General features: G+C 43.1%; 1 protein-coding gene across 1 annotated transcript in view; it reads left to right on the plus strand.

Annotated features, from left to right (window-relative positions):
- LRCH1 (leucine rich repeats and calponin homology domain containing 1) overlaps positions 1-27206 on the plus strand; it is a gene marked incomplete at its 5' end in the record, with an annotated part of 366317 nt that overhangs the window by 303113 nt on the left and 35998 nt on the right. The window contains 2 exons of the mRNA XM_082247571.1: positions 1384-1521; positions 2870-2947. Coding sequence (XP_082103697.1) covers positions 1384-1521; positions 2870-2947 — 216 coding nt within the window. The remainder of the gene's footprint in view (positions 1-1383; positions 1522-2869; positions 2948-27206) is intronic.

The raw sequence follows: 27206 nt of genomic DNA on the forward strand, positions 1-27206 counted from the left end.
AGAGTGGGAGTATACCCCCTGGGACTGCCCATAGGCATAGTCAAGCTTTTTTTCTGCCTAGTGTCCTACTCCTGTAGGGGGCAGTATAACTAATGGTTAAGAAGATCAGGAGCTGTGTCTGTTAATGAACTTTAGAGAAATGGATTTTGGGGTAAGACAAAAATCAAATTTTTTCCCATTGGATTTAATGGGGGGAAAAGAAATGTGTGAAAGTTGTGTGAATATTGTGTGGAAATTTTTATTAAAGCGGTATTAAACTCTTAAAAAGAAAAATACCGGCCCCCCTGCAGGTTTGTGTTATAATGTGCTAGTATGCGTTGCATAATAGCACATTATGACAGACTTATCTGTCAAAGGATGCCCTTCAGTCCTGTGTTGTCAGCGCTCTGACGCTTTCCTCTTCACTGGTCTTCCTTCTGTGTTCACCCTGTTTGGCTGCTTGAATGGCCAGGCTACATTCCCACGGGAGTGACTTTATCATGGCACAGAGTGCGTGTGCCGTAAATGTATGTTGGGCTGCTCATGGGCGGCTCAGTGTACATGACAGCTGACAGGCAGAGGGAGGCATTTATAACATACGATACGTTAGGTTTATATGAGAAAAGAAAATCGAGTTTTATACCACTTTTATCTGTATTTGGAAATATTTCAAATATTTGAAGCTATGTCAGAAAATAAAGTCTGCTATTCCTATACCCATGTGCTATGTTACTAAATGCTTCAAGGCTTTACAAAATAGAAAGCTGTTCACCCTTTAATGTAATATCCTGTACCAACCTCACACCGTTCAGCCCAGTGGACTCTGCTTTGCTCAGCGGGGGATCGATCCGCTGATCCCCGCTGAGCAGGCGGATGACAGGTCCACCTCCGCTCTGTGTGCAGAGATGAAGCTGTCAGAGCCCCACTCTCCTCCATGGGGAGATTGGATGAAAACAGACCGCCTGTCCGTTTTCATCTGATCCCATCCAATCTGATCCTCCAGACGGATGGAAAATTGATTTCGAATCCGTCTGGATTTCACAGACTGAATCGTATAGCAGCGGGTGTCAGCGGACATGTCACCACTGACATCCGCTGCCCCATAGGGGTGAATGAAGCGTCCAATCAGGCCTGCCTGAAAAACTGACAGGTGGACTTGATCGGAAAGCCCATGTGAAAAGGGCCTTATTGTTGCAGTCCATGGCATCCTATTACCAGAGGCATGGCACCCTTCCATTCACAGAAAACCTCCCTTCTTGCTGCTTGTAGCCTCTTCTTTCCATTCCCCTCACTTAAAGAAGGTTTGGCAAGAAGACATGCAATTCATAATATACTCGATGTCAACATTATAAGCGGTTTACAGATTTAAAAACATTGAATAATTTTGTGTCCTCTTGGTTCCAGAGTATTGAAATCAGATTAAAGATATGTCTTCCTGAAGATCTGGGATCAGCTTTGATGGATGGAGTTGTTCTCTGTCACTTAGTGAATCAAATCCGCCCCCGGTCAGTAGGGAGTATCCATGTACCCTCTCCAGCTGTTGTAAGTCCAACTTAAAATGTATTTTGTTGTACAGATTTTGACCAGATGTTATTTCTAAAGAACAACAAGTGGTTTGTGTGGTCAGTTTTATTGACTGCATCTGGATCCCGGTTGGCTTTGTCATCATCTTCCTAACAGTCTCTTCCTCTATGGTAGCATTAAATAACCAGGAAGACCCAAATATGTTCAACAGAAAAGCAAAAGTGTTGGTGGCAGCAAGATGCTGTGTAAAAAGTGGGCCATACCGCATCTGAATTTATCCAGACACACACACGCACTTATGGCAGTATGTGTACATTCTATGCCTGCGCCACTGCTACTGCTTGCACACATGTTATTGGTGACATCCCCCCCTAAGCGTGTCATTCATGCCATGGCAATGCAGCCTCCCAATGACATAGGCATTCAAAAAGCTGTATTTATTCCAAATCCAAGAATGTAATCTATTGCAGCTTACCAGTCATTAGATGTGATGGCTGTGTTTGTTTTCTTTTTTTAATTTTCTTCCCTCTGTTTTCACCTGGTGATCTGGCCAGTAACACTCCTCCTGTATTTGAGTGCCCCCCGCTCTGGATAAAGGAGTACAGGTGGCAACTTTGGACAGCAGCATGTCAGTCCGGAGGGAAGGAAGTGTTCGATTTACTAGCAGATTTTAATAGTAGCAATTTGAAGCCAAACTCCAAATAATATTTTATAAACTTTCAGCACACATTTTTTCTTTTGTGATAAGACCCCGTTCACACTGGAGCGACTTGTCAGGCGACCTGGTCGCCTGACAAGTCGCCGTGGGTCGCCTGCCATAGAGTACTACAGGACCCGTTCTAATAGGAGCGACACAAGTCGCTCCGACTTAGAAAAAGGGTCCGGTACTACTTTGGGGCGACCTGGAGCGACCTGCATTGACTTCAGTGATATGAAGTCCTGTGCACCGCGACTTCACAGGTCGCCCCGGCAAGTCGGGTCGCGCCTATGGGAACCGGCTCTAAAGGTTTTACATAAATGAAAGCTGATTATTGTAAGCACTTCTGTCAGTGTTAAATGGTTTGTCTCATCTCTGTTACTGATGCATTTGCTGGAGACCTTGTTCTTTTGAAAAACAATAGACTTACTGGCTGGATCAACTGCATTCAGATTTTTTAAAATGACAGGCTCTGAATAGAGCACATTGTACATCCATGTGCTTGAACCCTAATTACTAAAATGCGATAACATGGTTAAAAACAGATTGGTGAATACCGTAGAAAAATGCATGTGTATTATTGTGCCTAGGGAATCTAGTTCATTACAAAAACAAGTCTAACAATAGTGCTTGATTTTTTAACATTAACATTGTTTTTATTTCTTGTAGCCCAAACTCAGTATGGCTAAATGTAGGAGAAATGTGGAGAACTTTCTAGAAGCATGTAGAAAACTGGGAGTACCAGAGGTAAATATTTTAATATTAAGAATATTACTGTATTTTATTGGAGACTGAGCATGTGAATGTTTGTTACATTTTATTAGTAGTTTTATTTACCAAATCATACCCATTGCTTCTGCATTAGCCCATGCTTGGATTTGTTTATCATGACAAACAATGCAACTAAGATTGGAGTTCACCGTCGGTGCGTTTTTTTAATTTATTTTTTTATAGTGCCTAATTAGATGTGGCTAACCATAAACTTGGAAATAAAATAAAATGATGTTACCTGAATTTTTAAGAAAATTTTCCAACTTACCGAAAGATTTAAAGGCAGAAGTGAGTTTTCCTTGAGTTTATACATAAATTGATTCCTAAGATTATTTGCAGGCAGCTTTAAGATCTCTCTTAAACTGGCCAGAGATGGATCAAATCTCAACCAGTTCAGCAGGGACTGGCTGAGATTCAATCCATCTATGGGCAGGCTGGTTGTACCCAAGTTGATCCATCAATCGACCTGGGTACAACTAGCATGGAGATTTTTTTTAGCATACAACTATTGCCAGCAGCTCCACCCCCCCAACCACTCTCTGCTGGGAGCGCATAATAGCTCAGCGGGAGGGATTCCCCCATCAACACTAATGGAAATTCAGTTCATTGCCAGGCCATGTGACTGATAGGCTACAGGTTTAGTGGCACTTCACCATAGTGATTGGAGCTAACATTCAAACAAAGCAGCTTAGTTCTACAGCATATGCCATCATACACAGGGATGCAGTTCAGTGAATTTTGGTCCCAAAATACCTGCTGTAGCACTAAACTGAGCTGTTTCTTAACATCATTTTAAAGATGAATAGAACCTGTCAAACTTGCTGGCTTCGAAAATGCTGATCTCTAGTTTTTCAAGGATGTGACCTAATCTAAAAGAGGTTTACAGTAATTTTATTATCAGTTTTACCAAATAATTTATGGCTGATTGTTAAATGGTACATCATTTTATTTTTCATTACTGTAAGTCAGGGGTCCTCAGACTAAACAAAGAACCGAATTAGGGGTGCCAGAATTTAGGGGTGCCAAACTCTGGCCAATGAGAGTAGAAAATGCCCTGGCATTAATATATGTAAACAATACCCCAGGATCAGGAGTCAGTGAGAGTAAAAATGCCCCAGAGTTAGTGGTCAGTGGGAGTGAGAAATTACCTAGTGCCTGTATTCATAGGGGTGAGGAGAAAAAAATGCCACATTGCTAGTGTTCATAAAAAGTCTGCATTATTTGTGAAGTGGGATCATGCCTATTTGGTGTCCCATTGTAGGTGTCAGGGGCAGATATCATGCCTGATGGCTAGTGTCAAGTGAAAGGGAAAGGAAAAACATTTGTGTCAGTGGGAGAGATTGTGTCCAGTTGGTGTCAGATGGAGGAATTGTGCCCCATTGTTCGTGTCAGGAGAAGAAATTGTGCCCAAATGTTGGTGTGAGGGGAGGAATTTTGCCTCATTGATTGTGGTGGGGCGGAATTGTGCCTTATTGTATGTGGCAGTGAGGGAATCATACCCCATTGTTGGTGTCAGGGGGAGGAATTGTGCCCTATTGTTGGTGTCAGGGAGGAATTGTGCCCCATTGTTGGTGTCAGGGGGGGGGGGGGGAATTGTGCCCAACTGTTTGGGTCAGGAGGAGGATTTGTGCCCCAAGAACTGGGTAAATGAAAGCAAAGGGCTGCAGTCTGGGTACCACTGCTGTAAATGTATCCTAATAACGTGTATTTAAATATTTAAGTGATTGTAAAGCCTTGTTTTTCTTTTTAATAAAATATAAAAGATGTTTTACTCACCTGCTCTGAACAATGTGTAATGCTATTGCAGCCCCTTACCTCCTCTTCTGGAGTCTCCTTGCCAGTACTCTCCATTTCTCCTTTTCTGGGGGTGCTCCTGTAGCAAGCCTTGTATTATAGGGGCACCCGTGCAGGCATGGTCCTAAGCCAGAATATGTGCATCCATAGACACACACACCCCTCCCCCTCCCTTCTCACAGGATTTGAGTGACAGGACTGCTGCGTGAGGCTGCTGTGAGACCATGAAGTGAATGGAAAAGACCTGCAGCCGGGCACAATTTATAAAGGTGTGAGCACTGTGCAAGCTGTGATTTCTGACCACTTTTTAGTATCATTTGTTAACTTCACACACCCAGTGTAATAAATGCAGACTGCCACCTTGGCTTTGCAGTGAACAGCATAGATTTAGGTTTTTTAGAGTCTCCCATGTTCCTGCTGTCTGCTGCCTTATCTTGTTAATATTTGCCACATTTTTAAAATGATAAACTGTTAGTACTTTATGCCTCATGCACATTGCAGCTGTCAAACGCCCATTTTTACAGGCGTTTTACTTTTTTTTTTTTTTTATGCCTCTAAACACCCCTCTTTGTCAACATATGTGTTCATGCGCACACATTCTTTTAGAGGAGTTAAAAGGCAGGGACAGTTGGGAGCAGAAATCTGAATCAGAACACCCTTTCTCTTTTTAATAAATAAAACGTTTATTATACCAGTGTGCTGGGGAATTATATACATGTGATGCCATCTGGTGTAGAAGATGACAACATTGTACTTCAGCATTATTGTGACAGCATGGTACACATGATGTAAATTCTCCCGTTTTCCTGTTTGGTACAGTTTCATCCCATTTTTTTTTTTTTTTTCCATTTTTTGGTCACCATTTCAAAAGAGGTTTTACAACTTTCTAGTAGCCGATTGGAAAAATACTCTACTTCCTGTTCATTGTCTTTAAAAAATGCTCCACTTTTTGTTGACCAGTCCAGAGTTATTTCTTTGGCCTACAAGTTTTGCTACTATGAAGTACACAATTTTGAAGTACAATATACCACTTTTGGCTGCAGTGTGGAATTCACAAAGTATAGTTTGGAGGTGCTAATATATATTTCTTTTAAGGTCACTATTTTATATGCACTATAAAAGATGGTTTACAAAACATGTCCAAAAAAGTCAAACATTGAATGGAATTAAAAGAGAAGTATGAGAGTCAACAAAATAAAAAGATCATTTTTACCTAGATGGCTGCAGCATGGATCCGAGCTGTAGTTGTCCTCTGCTGCCTCTACTCGGAGAACTGAGCGATCTAACACCACAGATCGCTCAGTTCTTTTTTTCCAGCGGTGATGGTCAGTCATCAGCTCTCTGCTCCCCCCGTGCTTACTGGAGCACTGGGCTGTGGAGGGGGTGTGAGGGGCTGTCTCAGGCTCTTAACCGATCGCAGAGAGGCTGAGGCAGGTGCCAGTCTAGGCATATGGGTGAATTCCGACTGTGACGGGAATCACTTTGGTTGGGGGGCCCGTGGAACCTAGCTTACCTTAGAGAGGTTTAGAAATCCCTCTCTCAGCTCCCTAGGCCCCTCTTGTGTGTAAGTCACCCCGTGTCTATTAGGGGCACAAGATGACCAAGAAAATGATGGACAACTACTTAACGGACACTGTGAATATGGTTTGGATTACTTCAAATGGGACAGTAATATTTATCAACAATATACCTCAAATAATATATGAAGAGACCTATAGCTTGTTGTAGACCGTTGCCATGAAGTCTGTAACTCCTAAGTAAACAAAGCATTGTTTAGATGTGGATTCCATGTACTTCATCTTGGTTTAAGTGCTAAGTTAATGAGCATGTTAATGATATCCTTGTCAGCTAAAGTAGTTGCTGGAGGGGGATTAGCCATGAGTCAGCCCTACCTCATTATCTAAACCATTGTGTGATGTTTTGGGTAAATGTTCCGGTGGTCACTGACATACTTCTCAAGTGTATAAAAAGTTTGTATTCTTATTCAATAAATCAGTTTCAGAGTTGGTAGCTAAAGCGAGTTCTTAGTTGCAATAGGAAGCTATAATACAGTGGGTACGGAAAGTATTCAGACCCCCTTAATTTTTTCACTCTTTGTTATATTGCAGCCATTTGCTAAAATCATTTAAGTTCATTCTTCTTCCTCATGAATGTACACATAGCACCCCATACTGACAGAAAAACACAGAATTGTTGACATTGTTGCAGATTTATTAAAAAAGAAAAACTGAAATATCACATGGTCCTAAGTATTCAGACCCTTTGCTCAGTATTTAGTAGAACCCCCTTTTGATCTAATACAGCCAGGAGTCTTTTTGGGAAAGATGCAACAAGTCTTTCACGCCTGGATTTGGGGATCCTCTGCCATTCCTCCTTGCAGATCCTCTCCAGTTCTGTCAGGTTGGATGGTAAACGTTGGTGGACAGCCATTTTTAGGTCTCTCCAGAGATGCTCAGTTGGGTTTAAGTCAGGGCTCTGGCTGGGCCATTCAAGAACAGTCACGGAGTTGTGAAGCCACTCCTTCGTTATTTTAGCTGTGTGCTCAGGGTCATTGTCTTGTTGGAAGGTAAACCTTCGGCCCAGTCTGAGGTCCAGAGCACTCTGGAGAAGGTTTTTGTCCAGGATATCCCTGTACTTGGCCGCATTCATCTTTCCCTCGATTGCAACCAGTCGTCCTGTCCCTGCAGCTGAAAAACACCCCCACAGCATGATGCTGCCACCACCATGCTTCACTGTTGGGACTGTATTGGACAGGTGATGAGCAGTGCCTGGTTTTCTCCACACATACCGCTTAGAATTAAGGCCAAAAAGTTCTATTTTGGTCTCATCAGACCAGAGAATCTTATTTCTCACCATCTTGGAGTCCTTCAGGTGTTTTTTTTAGCAAACTCCATGCGGGCTTTCATGTGTCTTACACTGAGGAGAGGCTTCCATCGGGCCACTCTGCCATAAAGCCCCGACTGGTGGAGGGCTGCAGTGATGGTTGACTTTCTACAACTTTCTCCCATCTCCTGACTGCATTTCTGGAGCTCAGCCACAGTGATCTTTGGGTTCTTCTTTACCTCTCTCACCAAGGCTCTTCTCCCCCGATAGCTCAGTTTGGCCGGACGGCCAGCTCTAGGAAGGGTTCTGGTCGTCCCTCTTTCATTTGAGGATTATGGAGGCCACTGTGCTCTTAGGAACCTTAAGTGCAGCAGAAATCTTTTTGTAACCTTGGCCAGATCTGTGCTTTGCCACCATTCTGTCTCTGAGCTCTTCAGGCAGTTCCTTTGACCTCATGATTCTCATTTGCTCTGACATGCATTGTGATCTGGAAGGTCTTATATAGACAGGTGTGTCCAATCAGTATAATCAAACACAGCTGGACTCAAATGAAGGTGGAGAACCATCTCAAGGATGATCCGAAGAAATGGAAAGCACCTGAGTTAAATATATGAGTGTCAAAGGGTCTGAATACTTAGGACCATGTGATATTTCAGTTTTTCTTTTTTAATAAATCTGCAACAATGTCAACAATTCTGTGTTTTTCTGTCAGTATGGGGAGCTGTGTGTACATTCATGAGGAAGAAGAATGAACCTAAATGATTTTAGCAAATGGCTGCAATATAACAAAGAGTGAAAAATTTAAGGGGGTCTGAATACTTTCCGTACCCACTGTATCTGATATCTATGTTCAAGACTGGAGGAAGCCGTATACTGACAGAAGCACGCAAGCACATTGTGCATCGGTCCTGTCACACTGTCCATATGGTCAGGATCTTTGCTGAGCCTGGACCAGCTGTGTGAGGTCCGCCCGCTTTCGGCTAAAAATGGATCACAGGAGTACAGAACAAACTGCAGTACTCTGATCCATAGGAGAAGTACAGCCATATGAGCTTTGGCTATACCTCTTCTTAGTGCCAAAAGTGATTGTAAAGTCTCGTTAACAAACGTGTTATACTTACCTCCTCTGTGCAGTTGGTTTTGCACAGGGCAGCCTGGATCCTTCTCTTCTCGGGTCCCTCATTGCTGCTCCTGGCCCCTCCCTCATATCGAGTGCCCCCACAGCAAGCATCTTGCTATGGTGGCACCCGAGCCAAGCTGCAGCTCCATGTGTCCATTCAGACACGGAGCTGCTGTTCGACCCCGCCCCCTCTCTCTCCTGATTGGCTAACTGACTTTGACAGACGCAGAAGACAATTGCGCCACGTCTGTGCATCTCCCAGTCAGGAGGGACACTCCCGAACAGCTGAGGGACTCGTGGACATCGCTTGATAAAGATGGGGCACAGGTAAATATTAGGGGGTACTGGGAAGGCTGTTACACACAAAAGGCTTTTTATTTAATGCATAGAATTGCTAAGAATAAAACACCTTCTGCCTTTACAACTCCTTTAAATACAACTTTCAATTATTTACATCCACGTGATTATTCAGCATGGTAAAGTAATATGAATTTCAGAATCCTCTCTGCTCCTTGTTTAGACCTTTTTTGTGTAGAAAATTCCAATGATAAATTTCACCAAGTGAGGCATCACCTTAGTGAATTTTAATTTAAATAGTGATCTTAACCATGCTGTAAAAATGGCAACTTACCACAAAGTCAGACCCCAAAAACTCAATATGGTCAGTATGAGTTTTATACAAAATATTCACAACATAACAGTGAGACTCTAGAATTGAGACTTATTAAAGGTAAACAAGCACTTGTTTTTAATAAAGTGATCTAGGATTAGCAGTACACATAGTAGCATACACTACTGGAAGTGCTATCCAAATCAAATATTGGCAACCTTCACTCCGATGCCACCAAAAAAAATGTAAAAACCACATATAGTCCCACAACTTTTGGTAAAAAATTAAAAATCTTCTGGCATTTGGTGTATATAAAACCACTATCGCTCCAATCCTGCTGGTATGTATTAAAAAATGCCACTGCTCAGAGACATGCTGTTTGCCTAAATTAAAATAATTTTCAACCAATGTTTTATTTGTCATAAATACAGTTTTCCTAAAATTTTAAAAAGGCCTTCACAGAAAACTATTAATTTTATATTTTTTCGGGTGAAAAACAGCACTTTTAAAACCCTGATAACCCTTGTAACTTATTGCTGCCTTTCTGTCAGAGAAACCTTTTAAAGCTGAACTCTGGACAAAATTAAAATTAAAGGGGGTTGATGTTCATTCAGGTCTGGGGGGGGGGGATGGGGGCGGGAATGGGGGCGTAAAAAGCAGTTTTACTTACCCAAATCTTTCTTTCTCCTCTGGGGCATAAAACCGGTCCCCACAACCACTTCTGCCCTATGCTCCAGCGGTCAGATGCTCTGTGACATCCTCAAGGGCCAGTTGCCCTGCATTTGACATGAAGCTGCCAAGGGACAGTCCAAACTGGAGACCACTGTCTGCTGGGGGAATGGAATACCATGTACATAAAACTGCTTTTCCAGTCCCCTAGATATAAACAAGCATTTACCCTTGTAGTCCTTGGGCAGCCAGAGAATTTCTCCTTTTCCCATAGTTGAGCTTTGAGTAGTAGTAAAGTATGGTTTTTGAGCATGCCACCCATTGAGAGCGCTGTGCCGCAAATATGGTTCTGTGCATATGCAGGGGAAAAAGGTCATCATGGCTTAGCCATTCAAACGGCTGGAGCCAGTAAACCCAAACCGAAGACCAGGGGAAGATGGAAGCCCTGTCAGTGGTGACAGCGCACCGCTGGAGGGATTCTTTTTAAGGTAAGTCTTTCATAATGTGCTAATATGCAGTGCATACCAGCACATTATGACATCTTGCAGGAACCAGATTTTATTTTTTTTTGTCATGACTTGGCTACCACTTTAGGTTATTGTGGTGGACACCAAATTGTGGCAGGCACTAGCAGCAATAATGAGGGACACCACTGCACTGGAAGATAGAAATTAGCATGGTGTGAAGACAAATATAGCTTTCTAAAATCCTATGGGAAATCTGCGCTAAAACATATAAATTACAAATAAGCAGCAATCTGTGACACTAGAAGCAGGAATTGTGATAAATATATGTTGTGAAAACACAGAAATAAATCAATATGACATCAAACTTATTAGGTGAAAAACCTGTAAAAAGAATTGACACCAAATATATAATTAGTGTCCATAAAAAATAAAAATATATGCGAAACAAGAAAGTCCAAAGGAAACAATCTGTCCACGATTCACTTGCTCCACCAATGTCCCCACAATCACAATTTGTAGTGCTTCCACCACCAGGTGACACCAAGTATTAAAGTGTCTTACCGGATCCTGCAGACCATCATACAGTATCGTCAGATGTGCGTGTTACATCTTATGAAGGGAAACTCCAAAGCGCCAAACGTAATTCAGTCAGGGTTGGTTCATCAGCAGGATGAAAAATAAAAAGCATATACGCCCATAGTGTAACCCATAAAAAAACATTTATTTAAAAAAAAAAAGTAAAACTTGCAAAGGGAATCACACTAAGACAGGAATCCTCAAACTACGGCCCTCCAGCTGTTGTGGAACTACACATCCCATGAGGCATTGTAAAACTCTGACATGCCCAGACATGACTAGGCATGATAGTAACTGTAGTTCCTGAACAACTGGAGGGCCATAGTTTGAAGACCCCTGCACTAAGCAAATCCTTGGGCAATAGGTTTAAAAAACCTGCATATAGCAATAAAAACAGTTACAATTGCTCTCCTAAAAAGCAGCAGGAGTGCATATTGACAAAGCACCGCAGCTACGCCCAACTAGTTTCGTTAAAGATATGACGTCGCCGGGGGACTGGCTTACCTAACATGCGTGCGTAATGACGAAGCGTCGTAGCCACGCCCAACTAGTTTCATCAAAGATATGACATCGTCGGGGGACTGGCTTACCCAACAAGCGTGTGTAATGACGAAGCGTCGTAGCCACACCCAACTTGTTTAGTTAAAGATATGACGTCGTCGGGGGACTGGCTTACCTAACATGCGTGCGTAATGACGAAGCGTCTTAGCCACACCCAACTAGTTTCGTCAAAGAGAAGACAACGTGGGGGGGAACTAGTTTTCTACCTAAAAACAGTGGGGTTCCGATCTGGATCCCTAGTTTACAATAATTATCATGTACTACCACTCACAGGCTTTAGCTAAAACATTTGATATATTACACCACTGTAGAGCTACTTTCCCCTCATAGTTAAAGATCCCTGGTGTCAAAAATACCTATTTTTTTGTTATCTTGAAAAAAAAAAAAATATATATAGTTCACTTTTCAGCCAGCAACCAGGCCCCATCCAGAATTAAATAACAGACTGGTGTGGAAATGTAGTAACACAAAAAAAGTATTTTCAGTAAAGTGGGTTTGCTTTGGTAGGAAGGGGGTTGATTTAACCCATCTAGTTTTAGGATTTGCTAATAATATTGTACTTCTAGTGGAGTCTCACCAGCAGAGTCAGTATAGGAAGGCACTAGATGTTCCTGACCTGCTGGCTCTTTAATATCCAGAAAATAATGCCTTTCACAGATTTATCAGCACAATTTACCTATATTCTGTAGAATACATTTTTTATCGTTACTCACAAAATACCTGATTGTGTGTTATTCTTTGCAAAGTACAACACTTAGCAGAGCCAATAACAGCCTTTTTAAGTGCACACCTTTATTGTACACCCACAGCTGGCTTTTTAAATGATAATCCCTTAGGGTTCTGTTGTGTGATATTCAGTGAATCAGAATTGCATGACTTATGACTGCAATCAGCCAGGATATTCTGAAGAAAACACGTTTCAATTTCCATCACTATTCTGTACACGATGTGTAAGCACTGTTGGAGTGTAGTGTTCCCTGGAAATTAGAGAAACCCCTGTGGTTATATTCAGCCACTGATGCTTTTATACAGGACCATTCGGCATGTCATGCTTTGTTCTGTATAAATAAACATAAAAATACCTTACATGATTTAATCGGTTAAAAAAAGTCCTAAGCCCCAAACATTTCTTGATGTTTCATGTGGAGGATGATAGGATAGGTCTCTAGAGGTATGGCATTTCAAACTTTGAATCTATGCCTTTCCTCCTGTGGCTTTTTTTCTTGCTGCTTCTACTCTCTATAAATTAACCCTTTGCATAGATAACCTTACTTTTAGTACACAGAATTAAAAAGGAAAAATGCCTATGCGCTGCTATTAGGGTATAGGATGGTAATGGCAGAAAAAAAGAAAGAAATGAGCAGCCAATTCTGTATTTTCACAAAGTACGAGTTTTCACAAAAATTATATATATATATATATATATATATATATATGGTGAACAACTTCAATCAAATAATAAGTGTGGGAAACCGTTAAAGAAGTGTGGGAAATGTTGCTTGATGATAATGAAAAAACGTGAAGATAAAGTGCTGGTGCCTAAATATGCATAGATAAAACGTAATCACAAGATGTATAAAATCCTAAGGATCATAAAATCATTACAATAAAGTGCAAAAATTGTGCCGAATATTCTTGTGAATAAAATAGACAAATAAAGTGAAATTTTATGCTCAAAATGTCCCAGTGCAACAAAATTGTATATCGTGGCTTGATAGTGATATCTCAAAGTATAAAATTAGTGACTTTTTCTCTGTGAGATCCAAAGTGGTGTCATGCAAAGTGGGCAAGGTGTCCAAAATCGGGTGCAATGGCCGCTCACCTCACATTACACCAATACAGGCGTTTTCTGTGTTAGAGTAGTGGTTCTCAGATCCGGGTTTTGGGTTCCTCCTTTTCTCCTATGGAGTTGTGGATTGCACCTCAATGGCCACTCTTTAGTGATATGGATCCGATATATGAGCTGATCACTATTCTGGTTCCCAGTTGGCTCAAAGAAAAATAGGGGCTCCCATGGTAAAGTATATCAAATTTATTGTATAAATAAACAAGCAGTAACTTACAATTGAAGTACAAGACAGTCAGCAGCCGAATACAGTGGTACGATACGGGGACTTCTGGTTTACGGCCGTAATCGGAAGTGACGTCACCTTGTTCCTCCCGATGCGTTGCGTCACTCAATCACGTGACTTTCTCAAGGGTCACGACCCTTTGACCCTTGAGAAAGTCACATGTGGCTGCTGACTGTCTTGTACTTCAATTGTAAGTTACTGCTTGTTTATTTATACAATAAATTTGATATACTTCACCATGGGAGCCCCTATTTTTCTTTGAAGTTGCTCACCATATATATATATATATAATTTTTGCTTACTTTTACTACAGTTATCTTTCAAATGCAGGTACCCTATCCCCAGGCAAGTTCTGCAAGCTCTCCAATTACCTGCTTATGATCCACAGAGATCTTTGCTATGGGGACACTGGTTGCCCCTCAGTCTCTTTGCCCAGATGCTTCACAGTGAAGACCTCAGTGAATCATGGACAGGCAAGTGGAGGACTTGAATCATAGCTCTGTAGCTCTTATACTACTCTGTCAGTTTACCCTAAAAATTGCCACTATAAGTCCTTTACATTCGGCTTTGTGTAAGCAATCATGGATTATCGGCAGCAATTAGGTAGGAAAGCTTAAGATCAATGCAAGAAAAAAAAGAACAAATCATCCTGATGTCTTCATCCAGCTTTAGCCATATTTTCATTATTTGAAGGTGAGCTTCAGCTGTATCTCACTGATACACTAGGGGGCAGTAAAAAGCCACATTAAGTGATGAATAGATCCAATGATGTAGTTCATATAACTGAATTCGATTTGATTGACATTTGTACTGGTTTAACGATCATTTCAATTATTCTAAACATTTTTAAATGTTTTTGTTGTTAGTTTTTTATGTTCGGAAAGGAAATCTTTACATATAATTGAACATAGCAATTATTCTTAAGCTGAAATCCTATCAACTATTAGCTCATTTAACATTGACCAGTCTTTGTTTTTAACTCTTCATTGCTGCATTGAAAATGTACAAAATATAAATAAAATAAAATACTTTATTAAACGTGTGCCAATAGCAGAAGAGGGAACATGAAGCATAAAAGCTGGCGTTTATTTCTTGTTTGCTAAAGATATTTTTACGATAATAGAAATCTTCTATTTTTGTCTCCCTAAAAAATAATATGGAGTCCCATTATATCACCTTTTCTTTTTCTACAGAATCTAAAGTGATCATTTCATATGTATTTTGCATTGCCATCTTCAGGTTAGAGACATGGTATTGCTTTGCAATTAGGATATATGTGTACACTGATCACTATGTATAGCTATGTCAAACTCTCATACAAAACATATATTCATATGGAAAATACACAAAGGAGTCAGTGACTGTGATGCCAGCCCCAGTACATTTTTGAAAAAGGAAACTAAAAGTCAGCTTTATGGATGGGAACCAGGAAGTTCATCTCACAGCAGTATGATAGTGGTCACTGGGACAGGAAGTAGAGGGAAATCTCACCAGCAGGGACACCTGCAGCAATGAAAAAAACTGACTGGGGGGTTAACCCTGCCCCACTTTTTAGGACATAGCTAATGTAGCACTAATTTTGAGTACCTAAAACTTTGGGATGAGAAAACAGATTGTGCCATTTTACTGCTGTCGAACACTCTTTATTAGCACGAAAAAGCAGTGACCTATTTATTCTAGAGAACCTAAACAAACGTGTGGATATACTGTGCTTCCTCATACTCCTCGTCAGGTAGTTTTATTTGTATGTTTATTATTTGACATCTTCTATAATGTGGTATTTTAACCACTGCCTAGTACAGCAGGGTAAAGGTAAGCAAAAAAAAAAAGTTGTTTTTTTTTCTCTGTTTTGCTTTGTCTGACCATCCTGGATATTTGCACTGGAGTGCATTGCGGACAGCAGGTAATAAGATCAACTGTTAGCTGTAATGCCTTTAGCTGTGGTAACTAGTAGCGCAGGCTGTTGATTGGTAGGCATATTGGAAATAGACATATTTGCAGCCCTTCAATTGCAGCTAAAGTTGCAAGCAAGTAAATAAATGTAGGGTACAGAATTTAGAAAGCTTTAACATCCATAAAATCATTAGGGCAGGGAGAGTGATTCAACAGCAGACAATTTGAGATAACATCAAAGTCAGACTTACAGCAGAACCCAAAAGATATGGGGGTTGATTTACACTGGAGAGTGAAAAATCTGATGCAGCTGTGCATGGTAGCCAATCAGCTTCTTACTTCAACTTGTTCAATTAAGGCCCCTTTCAAACAAAGTGGATCCATCCAAGCGGACCCGCCTGCACAGCGGGGGATCTGAGCAGGCGGATGACAGGTCCATGTCCACTATGCAGAGCGGACACAGACAGAGCCTGCTCTCCTCTATGGGGCAGCCAGATGGAAACAGACTGTATGTCCATTTCCATCCGATTGTCATCAGATCTGCCACACAGATGGCGAACGTATCGGCATACGTCTGTTTTTAGTGAATTGTATCTGATTGACTGCTCAGCGTGTGTCAGCAGACAAATGTCATCAACCACCCCTATAGAGAACAATGGGTGGTCCGATCGGGTCTGCCTGAAAAATGGACGGGCTGACCCAATCAGTCCACTCTTGTAAAAGGGGCCTTAGCCTTCACAAAAAAAAAAACCTGTAGACTGGTGGGTTTCTGTGCAGAGCTGCTCCAGAGTTTGCACTCTCCAGTTTTAGCAAATCAACATGCTGTCCCATATCTTCACCAAAATGCAAAACATACCAAAACTTTTGTGCCCAGGTCTTGAATGGTGAAATCTGAGGTATTCGTGCAGCGTGCCTTTGTTGAAGTATTTTAAAATTACACTAGATGGCATGTGTGCAACTTGGTAAAAGGGACAGACGCTGGCATCGCAAGAAACCATGGAATCAGAGAACCTTTTTTGCTGTGAGGTCAATGAAAACTGGTAATTTATCACAATCATTCGTGAAGGCCTTGTGTTTTAGTTACAAGGTGGGTTTTTTTGTAACATATAATAATCTAGTATAATGGCCAGGGCCAGATTACCATACCTTTGGCACTTACAGTGGGTACGGAAAGTATTCAGACCCCCTTAAATTTTTCACTCTTTGTTATATTGCAGCCATTTGCTAAAATCATTTAAGTTCATTCTTGTTCCTCATGAATGTACACATAGCACCCCATACTGACAGAAAAACACTGAATTGTTGACATTGTTGCAGATTTATTAAAAAAGGAAAACTGAAATATCACATGGTCCTAAGTATTCAGACCCTTTGCTCAGTATTTAGTAGAAGCCCCCTTTTGGTCTAATACAGCCAGGAGTCTTTTTGGGAAAGATGCAACAAGTCTTTCACACCTGGATTTGGGGTTCCTCTGCCATTCCTCCTTGCAGATCCTCTCCAGTTCTGTCAGGTTGGATGGTAAACGTTGGTGGACAGCAATTTTTAGGTCTCTCCAGAGATGCTCAATTGGGTTTAAGTCAGGGCTCTGGCTGGGCCATTCAAGAACAGTCACGGAGTTGTTGTGAAGCCACTCCTTCGTTATTTTAGCTGTGTGCTTAGGGTCATTGTCTTGTTGGAAGGTAAACCTTTGGCCCAGTCTGAGGTCCAGAGCACTCTGGAGAAGGTTTTTGTCCAGGATATCCCTGTACTTGGCCGCATTCATCTTTCCCTCGATTGCAACCAGTCGTCCTGTTCCTGCAGCTGAAAAACACCCCCACAGCATGATGCTGCCACCACCATGCTTCACTGTTGGGACTGTATTGGACAGGTGATGAGCAGTGCCTGGTTTTCTCCACACATACCGCTTAGATTTAAGGCCAAAAAGTTCTATTTTGGTCTCATCAGACCAGAGAATCTTATTTCTCACCATCTTGTAGTCCTTCAGGTGTTTTTTTTTTAGCAAACTCCATGCGGGCTTTCATGTGTCTTACACTGAGGAGAGGCTTCCAACGGGCCACTCTGCCATAAAACCCCGACTGGTGGAGGGCTGCAGTGATGGTTGACTTTCTACAACTTTCTCCCATCTCCTGACTGCATCTCTGGAGCTCAGCCACAGTGATCTTTGGGTTCTTCTTTACCTCTCTCACCAAGGCTCTTCTCCCCCGATAGCTCAGTTTGGCCGGACGGCCAGCTCTAGGAAGGGTTCTGGTCATCCCAAACGTCTTCCATTTGAGGATTATGGAGGCCACTGTGCTCTTAGGAACCTTAAGTGCAGCAGAAATCTTTTTGTAACCTTGGCCAGATCTGTGCCTTGCCACAATTCTGTCTCTGAGCTCTTCAGGCAGTTCCTTTGACCTCATGATTCTCATTTGCTTTGACATGCATTGTGATCTGGAAGGTCATATAGACAGGTGTGTGGCTTTCCTAATCAAGTCCAATCAGTATAATCAAACACAGCTGGACTCAAATGAAGGTGTAGAACCATCTCAGAAGAAATGGAAAGCACCTGAGTTAAATATATGAGTGTCACAGCAAAGGGTCTGAATACTTAGGACCATGTGATATTTTAGTTTTTCTTTTATAATAAATCTGCAACAATGTCAACAATTCTGTGTGTTTCTGTCAGTATGGGGTGCTATGTGTACATTCATGAGGAAGAAGAATGAACTTAAATGATTTTAGCAAATGGCTGCAATATAACAAAGTGAAAAATTTAAGGGGGTCTGAATACTTTCCGTACCCACTGTATGCAACACCCTTCTACTAGGATCCTTTATATAATTCAGAACATTTTCTTTCTTTAAGAAAACCTATTTTGTATTGTCTTGAGTTGGCCTAGAATATTGTGGCAATGTGGTAAAAGGTTATGAAGCCAACTATACACTTGCTTATAATGGGTTTAATGTGTAACTAATAATTCTACAGGAAAACGCCTCCTTTTCCTTTGCCACCTAAAGACCCCTGATCATGGCCTATCAGCTAGGCTTTACAGCTCAACAACCAATGGTTGGTTGTTTTATTATTACAGAAAAAATGCGCAAATTTGAGCAACTTTGACAAGGGCCAAATTGTGATGGCTAGATGACCTTAGGTCAGAGCAACTCCAAAACTGCAGCTCTTGTGGGATGTTCCCTGATCTCCAGTGGTCTTACCAAAAGTGCTCCAAGGAAGGAAAAACAGGGAACTAGCAAGAGATTGGTCCATATAGTCCGATCCAAAAGTAGAGCTGCTGTTGTTCAGGTAGCTGAAAATGTTAATGCTGGTTCTGATCAGTGTCAGATCAACAGTGCAACACAGTGTATAGGCTGCATAGCAGCAGACTGGTCAGGGTTGCCCATGCTGCCTCGTGTCCACAGCCAAAAAACCCTGCGTAAGCCTGGTTTGCTGAATCATGTTTTCCTTTGCATCATTTGGAGGGCCAGGCATGTGTGTTGTTTAACTGGGGAAAAGAGGGCACAAGGGTGCACCATGGGAAGAAAGCAAGCCAGTGGAGGCATAAACTATCTGCTACTGATGGCTTGGTCTAAGATACCGCAGCATACATTCAAAGATCTAGTGGCATCTATTCCTTGGCAGGCCAGGGCTGTTTTGGCGAAAAAAGGGGGGACCTGCGTAATATTAGTTGGGTGTTCATAATGTTATGGCTGATCAGTAGGGATGGGCTCAGGTGTGCTCATATCGTTCGCGGGAAGGAAGCCATCACTGCACGCCACCAATCATAGGCAGTGAGGAATTTCCTGGCCCGCAGCTGTACGTACAAACTATGATGGGCAGTGTGCAGGGACTGCTTCCTGGCGGGTATGATCCGAACACGCCTGAGCCCATCATTACTGATCAGTATACATATTAGCAAAGGTTTGTTCAGAAAGTGGCCCCAAAGTTCCATAACGAGGAAATGAACTCAAAAAGTGAAAATCACCTGTAGCAAAAAAAAACGTAACGTCAGTTGTAAATTTCTCCTAAAATTAGCAGTATACTCTGTTGTCTGAGAGTACCTAGGCACTCCAGTGTTCATGTCCTATCAGCAGCTGTCTGCATAGTGAGTTTGTGAGATCCTGCTCACTGATGCCTCTGACTGACTCTCACAGGCACCAATTACAATGAGTCTTCAAAGTGGGGGGGTGGGGGTCAGTTTTACTTTAATCACAGTTTTCTGGTGGTCACTTGAGTTCTATTTTCTTTCTTTTTTACCTACAGTAGATGTTAACAACTGTGAAGAATGTTATTCCTCCTAACGTTCTATTCCAACAACATTTAACGGGCTTACTCTTGTACTCAGGGCTACTTCACGCCATAATAAGAAATCCAATGTATCCACAACCAGCTAATAGGAAACCCCATCATTTTTTACTTAAGTCACGAGTAAAGCAGCTAGGTACAATGAAAGGATATCATATGTTACAATATTCCAACATCAGAACAGGTACCAACATGTCAAATACAGGATATGTATTTATGCAAAAGTAAAAACAGATGATACAAAATAGGCGATTTGAAATATCAGGGCTATCTTTTTTTTTTATAAAATCTATACATTTTCACTGCTGAGATAAAATGTATTATTTTTGGAGTTGGTTTATGTGATTTGGAGCACTGCATTTGCCACCAACAATTTTCTATTTGAGTGCCGGTTCACACTATGCGGATTCTATGCGGATCAGATGTGATCCGAAAAGCATAGATTTGCATGTCATCTATAAAAAAAAAAGCATAATTTCTCTATCGCTCATTGACAGACGTAGTCTTCTTGATTCTCAAGAGCTGGGTTATGTTGTCTCCGCAGGAGTAGGACTAGGCAGAAAGACAAAACGTTCTGGCTCCACCTTAGGGCAGTCCCTGAGGGTATATCCTCCCTCTCTCTGCTACAGGGAATCAGTTTTTTTTCTGTCTAGTCAGGAGTAAGGACCTAAGTTCCTTGCTGGGATCTTTTGGTCCTGGCAAGATTTTTTTAGGTAGTTTTTCTCCAGTGTTTTTTTCCTGTGAGATCTTCAAGCAAAAACGCCGGACTGGGCGACACTTGTGGTCACCCCAGCCGGCCTACGAGCGCGCGCAGACCATTGCATTGCGCTTGGTCGGCCGCGACACATTCAAGTAAGTATGTGGGGCCGGGCGACGGGCTGGATGTTGAGATCCAGTGGTCACCCCGGTTTCTGCCTACGAGCGCGTGCAGACCAGAGCTCCGCGCTGGGTCGGCCGCGACGGAGTCCCAGTGGAGGGACTGACCTTGCGAGTTAAAAGTCTCGCTTGGACGCCAGGAACCAGAGAGTCGAGGCGTCCGGAGTGGTCCACAACCCCCCACCCCGGTGGAGAGGGTATTGTGAAGAGAGGGTGCCTGTCGGTTTGGTATGGTGAGTAAACGTTCCCTTTTTTCTTTCCTCGTTATGAGGCAGTATGAATTATGGGCCCCTCCATACATGGTCAGTATATATCTGACACTAAAAAGTCCCCCTTGTAAATACAGTATGTGTTTGTGGGAAGTGGACTTGGTTTGAGAGCTAACACTCTACCCAGCAGACTGTAACATTACAGCAGACATAGGAGGTATAATCCTACCTTATTTGTAGTGTATCTCCTGTAGATCCATATATCGCCACTTAGCAGAGATGCAGGTGGATGTGCTGGGATAACGATTTCGGCGGTCCGCCGCCATTTTGCCGTAGACCAAGTGCATGTATGTCCTCAGGTCACGCCGGCCGCCATGTTTTTGGAGTCTTATGTCTCTTGTATGGGGGCGGCCATGTTTCATGAGCCCAGCTACCTCGTGGAGAGCTGGGAACGCCGGAAGGCGTACACAGGGGGCGGAGCCACGTCCTTCTACCCGGGAAAAAGCAACAGCTCCTTCCAGTCTGTAAAAGACAGACGCTGACTGCAGTTGGTTGGAAACTTCACTGCACCGGTTGGTGAGCCTTGGGGGTCCCTCTCTCTCTCTGTGGGGATCGAGAAGCAGGTACTCTGAGGGGCGCTATTGCGCTAGGGGGAGACACATAAAAAAAAAAAAAGTTTTTTTGTTTTTTCTGGCAAAGGTGTCCTGAATTAACATGGACCCTGCCACTCATGTATCTCCTCCGGATCCCCTCGAGGGGAGGGGTCTGCAGGATCCTCCATCACCCCACTGACGATTGAATCATTGTCAGCTATTATGGAAACTTTTGTGTCCCGGGTGGAAGTGGCTTGTCAGGGACAGGGCGCAAGAAAGCGACCCCCGCCTAACCCCTTATTATCTGAAACCTCGGATTCAGACTCTGAGCCTATTTCTGCAGTTGCAGGTACTTCATCTGGGATTGGTGTCTCGGGTACTGTCTCTTCAGACAGTGAGGAGGATGTTTCGGCATCAGCCATAGCCAGAGAGGAAGCGTTGGTAAACGCACTCATTGTATCTGTTCAAGAAACCTTAAGATTACAGGGTATTCCGTCGGAAATAGCTGAAACTGAAATCCCTTTTGGGACTAAAAAACGCATCAAAGTGGCGAAGGTTTTTCCATTGCCCAAATGTTTTGGCAATCCAATCGAAGAAGAATGGCGTCTGCCAAAACACACTTTTACTATTTCTAAACGCATTAACAGGTGTTATCCGTTTGAGGAAACCCTCATTAAGAAATGGACAGAACCACCTGTGGTGGATTCACCAATTGCTAGATTGAATAAAGCCACGGTTATTCCTCTAGAAGACGCTCCGTCTTTTAAAGATCCAGTGGATCGCAAGATAGAAGCTATGTCTCGCACCATGTTTTCCTTGATTGGATCAGCTTTCAGACCTATAATAGCTATTGGTCTGGTTTCGCAGGCTGTAACTGAATGGACCAAGTGGTTACGCCGGGACTTAGAAGAGGTCCCTCAGGCGGTATCAGATTTGTTGGAACAGATGATACAGGGGTTACAGTTTATGTGTGATGCGGCATTAGACGCCACTCCATTATTGGCGCGAGCATCAGTCTCAGCAGTGGTTCTCAGGCGTACACTGTGGCTAAAAGGTTGGTTAGCCGACCAAGGTTCCAAAAAAGCATTGGCTAATATCCCCTTTTTAGGAGAGCGTCTATTTGGAGCCAACTTAGATGAGATCATTAAGGATCTCACGGGTGGAAAGAGCACCTTTTTTACCGCAAAATTTTAAAGGTAAAGGAACTCGTCAAAGACGAGGGCCTTCTTTTTCTGCTCACAAGAGGTTTTTTCGTCCCGCAGGTGAAAAAATTAAGTCCGCCAAAGCTCCTTCAGGAGGCTTCAGGGGTCGTTGGTCGGGCAAGAAAAAGCCCGCCCCCTCCAGACCTGAAGATAAATCATCCAAAGCCTGAAGGTGCGCCCCCACCCATAACTGGGGTGGGGGGACGTCTTCGCCGGTTCCCGGATCCATGGCTTTCCAGAATCCCGGACAAGTGGGTTTGCGAAGTCATAAGGTCAGGGTACAAGATCGAGTTTCGATCTCTCCCACCGGCGCGATTCTTCCCTTCCAATATTCGACTATCCCCGGATCGTTTAGAAGATCTGCGGAGAGCAGTCACGGATTTACTACAACAAGGAGTGGTAGTCCACGTTCATCGGACAGAACGTTTTCAGGGGTTTTATTCAAACCTATTTACAATACCCAGGAAAGAGGGCAAAGTGCGTCCAATTCTGGACTTAAGGGCACTCAATTCTTTTGTCAACATAAGAAAATTCAGAATGGAGTCCATTCGCACAGTAGCAGCCTTCCTGCATCCAGGGGATGTCCTAGCGTCCATAGACATCAAGGACGCATATCTTCACATTCCCATTTTCACAGGACATCAGCGGTTTCTACGCTTTTCCGTAGAAGAGAACCACTATCAGTTTGTGGCGTTACCTTTCGGTCTCGCCACGGCTCCTTGGGTCTTCACGAAGGTGTTGGTCCCAATGTTGGCACTACTGCGCCAATGAGGCATATCGATTCTTGGTTACCTAGACGATCTTCTGCTTCATGCAGAGTCTCCTCAGACCTTGCTACAAAACATAGAAATTACTATGATTTCTTTACAGGAATTCGGGTGGCTGGTGAACCAGCAAAAGTCATTTCTGGTTCCCACCCAGAGGCTCGAATATCTGGGTCTAATTCTAGACACAGTCAGGACAAGAGTTTTCCTTCCGGTAGGGAAACTCCGAAAGATTCAATCAGCAGTCCAGTTGTTACTATCCAACAGCTGGTCTTCCCTTCGGACTTGCATGAGGGTTCTGGGGTTGATGGTGGCTTCCTTCGAAGCAGTCCCATTTGCCCAGTCCCATACCCGAATTCTTCAGCAAGAGATTCTTCTCAGATGGAATCGGAATCCGGAATCCCTGGACAATCAGATCCGATTGAGCAAACAGACCAGAGAGTCTCTGGTTTGGTGGCTTCGGTCTCCAATGCTCAGCCAGGGAAAGTCATTTCTGCCAATATATTGGACGATAGTGACCACGGATGTCAGTCTATCCGGATGGGGAGGAATTCTCGGTCAGTTATCTGTCCAGGGACTTTGGTCCCCGGAAGAATCCAGGTTGCCGATAAATGTATTGGAACTGAGAGCGATCAGACTTTGTCTGATTCACTGGACCGAGCAGCTCCAGGGCAGCCCGGTTCGGATCCAGTCGGGGGCACCAAGAGTGTCCGAGCGGCCAAAGAAGTGGCTTGCATTCTTCGCTGGGCGGAACGATTTGTTCCAACGATCTCTGCGGTGTTCATTCCGGGGGTGGAGAATTGGCAGGCAGATTATCTCAGCCGTCAGACTCTGGATCAGGGGGAATGGTCCCTCCATCCAGACGTTTTCCACCAGTTGTGCCTACGGTGGGGCACCCCGGATGTGGATCTGTTGGCATCACGATTCAACAGGAAAGTACAGAGATTCGTGGCTCGCTCCCGCGATCCTCTAGCAGAGACCGCAGACGCACTGATCGCCCCGTGGGGGCAATACCAGCTAATGTATGCCTTCCCTCCTCTCGCGTTACTGCCAAGACTTCTTCGCAGGATAGAGGAGGAAGGAATTCCAGTAATTCTGGTAGCTCCGGACTGGCCTCGTCGAGCTTGGTACGCCGACGTGGTCAGACTGGTGGCGGACGTCCCGTGGAGACTTCCTCTCAGGGAGGACCTACTGTCTCAGGGACCGATCTTCCATCCTGCTTTACGATCGCTGGCTTTAACGGCCTGGCTATTGAGACCCAGGTGCTGAAGGACAAGGGATTGTCAGCTTCAGTTATTCCTACTCTAGTTGAAGCAAGGAAAGCGACTTCCAGAAAGATTTATCATCGTACATGGAAGTCCTACATTGCATGGTGTGAACCTCTGGGGTTCCGTCCACGGTCTTATTCGGTTAGTCGAATATTAGCTTTTCTGCAACAAGGGGTTGAGCAGAAACTGGCCTTGAGTACTATCAAGGGTCAGGTCTCAGCATTAGCTATCTTCTTTCAGAAGCCTTTGGCTACTCATTCCTTGGTGCGGAATTTCATCCAGGGGGTGCGACATCTGGCTCCGCCAGTGCGCGCGCCGTTACCACCCTGGGATCTTAATTTAGTATTGTCGGTTCTTCAGAAACCTCCCTTTGAAGATATTAGGGAGATTCCTCTACCTACGTTGTCCCAGAAGGTGGCCTTCTTGGTGGCTATCACTTCTGCACGCAGGGTGTCCGAACTGGCCGCTTTATCTTGTCGTTCCCCATATCTGGTGGTTCATAGAGATAAGGTGGTTCTTCGTCCGAATCCATCCTTCCTACCAAAAGTGGTTTCAGAATTTCATCTGAATGAAGAAATTGTATTACCTTCCCTGTGTCCTAAGCCCAGTCATCCTCGGGAGTTTGCTTTACACTCCTTGGATGTGGTCCGGGCGATCAGGGTATACTTAAAAACGACAGACTCGTTTCGCAAGACGGATTCACTTTTTGTGATCCCGGATGGACCCGAAAAGGGGTTGCCTGCATCTGCCGCGACCATTTCCAAATGGATCAGACAGACGGTGGTACAGGCTTATTCTATTAAGGGTCGGGAGCCCCCGTTCCCTGTTAAGGCGCACTCCACTCGGGCACTTAGTGCGTCATGGGCCTTTCGCCATCAGGCGTCAGTGGTCCAGGTGTGCAAGGCGGCTACCTGGTCGTCGGTGCATACCTTTACAAAACATTATAAAGTTGATGTAATGGCATCATCTGATGCCGTGTTTGGCCGCAAGGTTTTGCAGGCCGCCATTTGAGGAGACCAGTGGTCTGCCTCGAGGGTTTTTTCCGTTGGAAATTTTTCTTTTGAGTCTCATTCTTTGTTTATAATGAGCCTTTAAAACTTCTAGTTTGGCACCGGTTGGGCCTTCTAGATTGGATTTTGATTTTTGTCAAATCCCACCCCTCATTTGTGGCACTGCTTCTGGATGTCCCAGCTCTTGAGAATCAAGAAGACTACGTCTGTCAATGAGCGATAGAGAAAAATGGATTTTTTTAAGATCTTACCGTAAAATCTTTTTCTCTTAAGCTCATTGACAGACGTAGTACCCGCCCCTCTATCATTGAGTTGGGTTGGGTTAAATTCTCTGTTACTGCTTTAGAACAGAACTGATTCCCTGTAGCAGAGAGAGGGAGGATATACCCTCAGGGACTGCCCCTAAGGTGGAGCCAGAACGTTTTGTCTTTCTGCCTAGTCCTACTCCTGCGGAGACAACATAACCCAGCTCTTTTAGAATCAAGAAGACTACGTCTGTCAATGAGCTTAAGAGAAAAGGATTTTACGGTAAGATCTTACAAAAATCCATTTTTCCAATGAAGGCTGTTCACATATATGCGGTACGAATTTGATCCGGTTAAAAAAAAAAGGGTTCCTGTGCGAGTTTAGTGCGGTGTGGTGCAGATTTAAGCTTCATAGACTTTTTTTTTTTTTCCCAAAAACATCTTTATTGATTTTTCGAAAAACAGAATATAATAAAAGCATGCAAGTATAAAAAAAGAACAACATGCATGTACAATATCAAATACATTGTTAACAGAACAGCATATGGTGTGTAAGTAATAGCAATAAAAGAGTAAATTAGTTCAAACATGCATAGACTTTTAGAAGACCAGTTTAAAATCGCAGTCCAGTGTTTACATCAGTGCAAATATATATATTTTTTTGCCTAGATTTTATAAAATTATGTGACCACTACCCTCATAAATTCACACTAAATTTGCTTTGAAATTGCACATAGCAAGCAGAATTTGCTCCAAATTGGCAACGCATAAGTGTGAACCGGCACTGAGGGTCTCTTGCTCACAAGCCAAATACCTCTAAATTCAGTATACTCAACCACAGCCCAATTGTTAGTAAGCGTTGTTAGCAAGTCGTTATCTCATTAAAAATGTTGTCCAAGCTAGGACCTAACCCTTGGGTGGGTCATTGGATATGCAGTTGGCTAAAGGATAGATACCAGAGTGTGGTTGTAAATTGGGTTATTTTGGAACAGGGACCAGTCACTAGTGGTGTACCAAATGGCTCTATACTGGGTCCTGTTCTATTTATTATGTTTGTAAGAGATGTAACAGAAGGATTGGTGGGTGTTGGCAGACTCGATAGACCCCTTGGTCTTTTTTCTGCCATCACTCTTTTATGTTTCTAACAACTTCCTAACAAATAGTTTGTAAGAAATATAAGCAGAAGTTTAATTATGTTTAAATAT

This window comes from Pelophylax lessonae (assembly GCF_965119305.1).
Source record: "Pelophylax lessonae genome assembly, chromosome: 2".
Lineage (NCBI taxonomy): Eukaryota > Metazoa > Chordata > Amphibia > Anura > Ranidae > Pelophylax > Pelophylax lessonae.